This window comes from Triticum aestivum, chromosome 2B, assembly GCF_018294505.1.
Source record: "Triticum aestivum cultivar Chinese Spring chromosome 2B, IWGSC CS RefSeq v2.1, whole genome shotgun sequence".
NCBI classification, from domain to species: Eukaryota; Viridiplantae; Streptophyta; class Magnoliopsida; order Poales; family Poaceae; genus Triticum; species Triticum aestivum.
This window is the reverse complement of record NC_057798.1, coordinates 707,673,630-707,678,559: the sequence shown is the minus strand read 5'-3', so window position 1 is coordinate 707,678,559 and position 4,930 is coordinate 707,673,630. Positions and strand designations below refer to the sequence as shown.

General features: G+C 43.4%; 1 protein-coding gene across 1 annotated transcript; it reads left to right on the top strand.

The window, feature by feature from the left end:
* Window positions 1–1,351: 1,351 nt before the first annotated feature.
* On the top strand, window positions 1,352–4,930 carry LOC123042229 (probable disease resistance protein At1g58390). The gene is made up of 2 exons (XM_044464727.1): window positions 1,352–1,647; window positions 4,529–4,930. The coding sequence occupies exons 1-2, from the start codon at window positions 1,382–1,384 to the stop codon at window positions 4,671–4,673; spliced, it is 411 nt and encodes a 136-aa protein (XP_044320662.1). The 5' UTR covers window positions 1,352–1,381; the 3' UTR covers window positions 4,674–4,930.

Below are 4,930 nucleotides of genomic sequence, written 5' to 3'. Positions count from 1 at the left end.
CAAGCATGTTGCAGACAATATTGAACAAGTATTTAAAATTATTAATCAAACATTTGGAAAATGTTAAATGTGTATAGAAAAAATGTTGACCATGTACTAAAAATGATGAATTTTTTTTATCACGTATATAAAAAAGTTAATAAAGCATTTGAAAAAATGTTGGACAAGTATTTAAAAAAATGAGAATTAAGCATTTGGAAAAAGTTAAATGTGTGTAGAAAAAAATTGATCATGTGTTAGAAAAATTATGGAAAATTTTGATGATGTATATAAAATTGTTAATCAAGCATTTAATAAATGTTGAACAATTGTTTAAAATATGTTAATCAAGCATTTGAAAAATGTTGAATGTGTAAAGAAAAAATGCTGACCATGTATTAAAAATGGTTAACCTTTTTTATTTGAAAACTGTTAATCAAGTATTTAAAATATGTTCAAAATGTATAGGAAAATTGTTGAATGTTAATTTTGTATTTGAAAAATGTTTAAAGTATTTATAGAAAAATGTTGACCATTTATTACAAAAATGTTTAATTTATATTGGAAAATGTTAGACGTGTCTTTGTAAAAGGTTGTTGGCATGTACAAAAATGTAAAATAATAACCAAAAGATCAAACAAAACCGAAAAAGGAAGTAAAATAAACAAAAGAAACATGAAATTGAATTTTTTTTTGCCAAAATAATGAAAACAATGGAGAATACAAAATAATTAAAAAATGGCTCGAATAGCCTCAAGTAGGAGGCGTCTCTACAACTTACCACGATAAGTACCTAGGCGGAGTGGCTAGGAGCACCGTGATCTGCCTGGACACCAGTGATTGATCCCTGCTTCCCCCATTTGCTGGGTCCCCTGTATTCTCGCTTAATGCGAGATATTGACGCTGTGAAATCTGATCGGGTATAGGGCACACAGCAGATCGATTCTTACGAGTCACACGACCCCCGGCCCCTTGCGATTTGTGAACCCCTGGTGAGCTGCGTCAAATATGTGATGCAAATAAAGGTGCAACAAAACAAATGTACTACTCCCTCCGTCCCATAATGTAAGACGTTTTTTGGTACTATATCTTTAAAAAAAATGAAAGTAACGTGTGACAGTGTGAGCATCTTGCACCCTGCGTGTGTTCTGAAAGTGACTTGTGTCGACGAAAAGGAAAGCACCGGCACATATGCATGAACACAAGGAAGAGGTCAAGAATAAACGCACTACTACGTTGCTTCTGTTTTGCGTGGCAGAGGAACCGATCCTTCCCTGTGGCGCCACTCAAAGCTATCCAGCAGCTCCATCGCTCTATATAAAGAAACACACCTGATCGTCTATCGTAGTAATATATCGTTCACAGACGGGGAGACACCTGGACACCAAACTAAAGCGCCGCCATGGCGGACGCGCTGATCGGGCCGCTGGTGGGGAGGCTCCAGGAGCTGGCGCTGAGCCAGGCACGGGCGCTGGTGGCGGTGAACAAGGACATCCGGAGGCTCCGCGACAAGCTCATGTTCCTGCAGGCCTTCCTCCGCGAGGCCGACGCCAAGCGCCACCTCTTCTCCGACGAGATCACCAGGGTGTGGCTGCAGCAGACGCGCGACGCCGTCTTCGACGCCGAGGACGCCGTCGATCACTACTACCTCCAGGTCGACATGTCAAGGTAAATATACTTATATTAGTTGCTGCATGCGTTTTTTTATCTCTACTCCTAATGTCTCAGTTGGTAGCTCGCGTTCCGGGTTTTATTTTCGTCCCACCTTACCCGGTCTTTTTTGGTACTTCTTTGGTACTTCCTCCCACCTCCCACCCGTTTTATTTCGCTGGTTTTCTTTCGTCCCTCCCCCACCTTCCGGTTTAGTTTCGCGTCACCCTCTCACACAACGAAAAAAATCTTAACGGATCATAACTTTCCATGCTGATGCAAGTTATTTTTAGTAATGTCTTTATGTGAAAGAATCAATCACGATCAATCTCTAAATATCAAATCTAAATTAATTAACCTTATCTTAAATTGCTCAATCACATTAATTAGGAAACGAAATAACCGATTTTAAGAAAATATCTACTCTTAATGAAGGGTATTACATACCACGCTTCCTTCCCTTCTCTTTCCGTCGTCCCTCAGTCCCATGCTCGTGGCGCTGAAGTGGCATCGACAGGCGATGGCGGCGAGGACAGCACGTGGCAGCCCCTGAAGCACGAACACGACCGCACCTCGGGTCTGCCGTCTCCCAAGATATGGGTGAGTTCTCGTGATGCCCACCCTAAACCCTCACGTCCTACAAATTTCTCAACCTCTACCATCTCGATTTCGTCCATGCTCTGATCCAAATGACGATGCAGCTCCGGCCGATTGACAATGGAGGTTTGCCATCCTTCCTCTCAGCACCCACTCCTGGAGGAACGACACGCCATGCCGATCGAACCCGGTCGAGATCACTCGCCAAGATTGCTATTCGGAAGTTTTTTGTCAAAAAGTGAAGAGTGGGACGGGATCTGCACTTTTGTTAATATCTCTACTCCTAATGTCTCAGTTGGTAGGTCGCGTTCCGGGTTTTATTTTCGTCCCACCTCACCCGGTCTTTTTTGGTACTTGCTCCCACCTCCTGCTCAGCCGAGACGGTTTATTTTCGTACTCCCTCCCACCTCCCAGGTAGTTCCCTCCACGCAAAAAAAATCGAACCAACCAATCTCTACTCCTAATGGAGCAGTTGGTAGTCTTCGCCGGTCAATTTTCGTCCCACCACTTTCGTTCGGTTTTTTTTCGTAGGTTAACTGTCGTAGATTTTTTTCGTTGCCTCCCCCACTTCATCGGTTTATTTTCACTTCACCCTCTCACACAACGAAAAAAACTGAACGGATCAGAACTTTCCATACTGACGCAAATTATTTAGTAATGCCTTTATGTAAAAGAATCAATCACAATCAATCTCTAAAGATCAAATCTAAATTAATTAATCTTCATAACGTTTGTTTCCTTTCGAATCACTTCCATAACTTTCCTTCCTTGTTTGGGCAGAAACTGTTTGGTAGCAGAGATTAGGAAGCTTTCTATGAGTGTAGTAATAGGAAGTATTCTTTTTCTTGATGATTCGTTTCCATGCATGATGATAGTAAATTATGCCAACATTCACCACTATTTATCAATGTCATCAATCGTATCCATTTCTACCAGTTTTAAGGGAATCTGCTCGCTATGTCTTTTTTAAGGGGATCCGCTCGCTAAGTCGTCGTCGCATGTTATTTTCACAAAAAATCTCTACTCCTAATGGAGCAGTTGGTAGCCTCGTACGGTTTATTTTTGTCCTCCTCCCACCTCCCCTGGGTTTTTTTCATCCTCTCTCCCACCTTCCAATTTCGTTGGTTTTTTTCGTCGGTTTTTACTCGCCCCCTCCCACCTCCCAATTTCGTCCGGTTTTTATTCGTCCCACCTCCCACCACCCCCTCGTACTGGTTCTTTTTCTCTCCACTCTTTCCTTGCAAACCAATAATTTCCTAACATACAAAAGATCACGAATCTATCTTTCCTTACCCGAACCAATCGCGCCCTACATCAGTGCATTTCTTTATTAAGAAAACTAACACGTAAATCTTAACGCATTGCAAACAAATCCCGTTATGGACCTAATTAATTTATTATGGAATCTATACGTGGTCGCATTGGTTCTTTTTCTCTCCACTCTTTCCTTGCAAACCACTAATTTCCTAACATACAAAAGATCACGAATCTATCTTTCCTTATCCGAATCAATCGATCCCTACATCAGTGCATTTCTTTATTAAGAAAACTAACACGTAAATCTTAAGCATTGTAAATAAATCTTGTTATGGACCTAATTAATTTATTATGGAATCTGTACGTGGTCGCATCTCTCCCCTCGTGAAAAAATTGCATCCATCTCCCGTTAAAAAGGAAAAGAGAACATGAACGATCAATCCCACACCCTGCATCTCAGTAGCAAAAAATCGCCCCCGCCTCTGCTACTGCGCCTCGCCGTGTGCCCGGCTCGACCCATGCCTCGCCTGCATGGTTGGACGCCGCCGTCTCCACCGCCACGTACAAGAAAACGGTGGGCAGAACCATCCATTCAAATCGCACACCCCCACCCTCCTCCGCAATCCCTAGCCCCGCATCACCATATCGCTTTCTCGCCCCTCTTTCCCCTCGATGTAGATGGTGCCGAGCGGCGGCCTCGAGCACCGGCAGTGCCGCCCTCTCTATCTTCGCTGCGTCGAGAGATGGGCCGGGGCTATCGTCGGTTCGCCGCCCATGATTGGGCCGCCTCCGGTTGTCGCGCACCATCGGCTCCACCTAACGTGCCCGACCCTCTCCGCTTTCGACCTTCCGGTGACCACATCCCTCCGCGCCTCCATCCATCATCCACAAGGCCACTCCCTGCACCCACCCTCCTAGATTCTCCATACCGGCGGACAATCACCGAAGATCCAAGTTGGCCCGATATCAATTTTCTTACATGCTTTGTTTATCAGTTGGTGATGGGAATGGGTTCCAATTTCTCTCTCTGACTGTGGATTCGCAGGCAAGAAGCGCTTCTACATGCGTCCTCCTGTCGGTCCCTAAAGTACCAAGGTAAATGGTTGATGTTGCGTTTATCTAGGATGATATATGTTGGCTCTGTTCCGGTTCATCCGAGCAGTTTGGTGACTAATTTACTGATAATTTAATTATATTAATTAAATGAGTCGGGTGTATCGTCGTGCATTTATCTTGCCAGTAATATTCTGTGATGCTCTGATGCACTTTGGGAATTGGTTATCTTGTCTTCAGTGCGGAACATTTGTTTATTAATGCATGAGAAGAATCCTTGTTACTACCTTGAACCTGTTTTATAATCCATATTGTTATGCACTAGCGCGTGTGCGTGTGAAATAGATGGATTATGGTCCCGTACCCAATAAGATGGATATGTGTGTGTGTTAGA

Excerpts from the sequence above, each read along its gene's own strand:
- LOC123042229 (XM_044464727.1), top strand. The coding sequence starts at position 1,382 with ATGGCGGACGCGCTGATCGGGCCGCTGGTGGGGAGGCTCCAGGAGCTG. Across the intron at positions 1,648-4,528 it reads CTCCAGGTCGACATGTCAAG|GCAAGAAGCGCTTCTACATG; the intron begins GTAAATATACTT and ends GTGGATTCGCAG.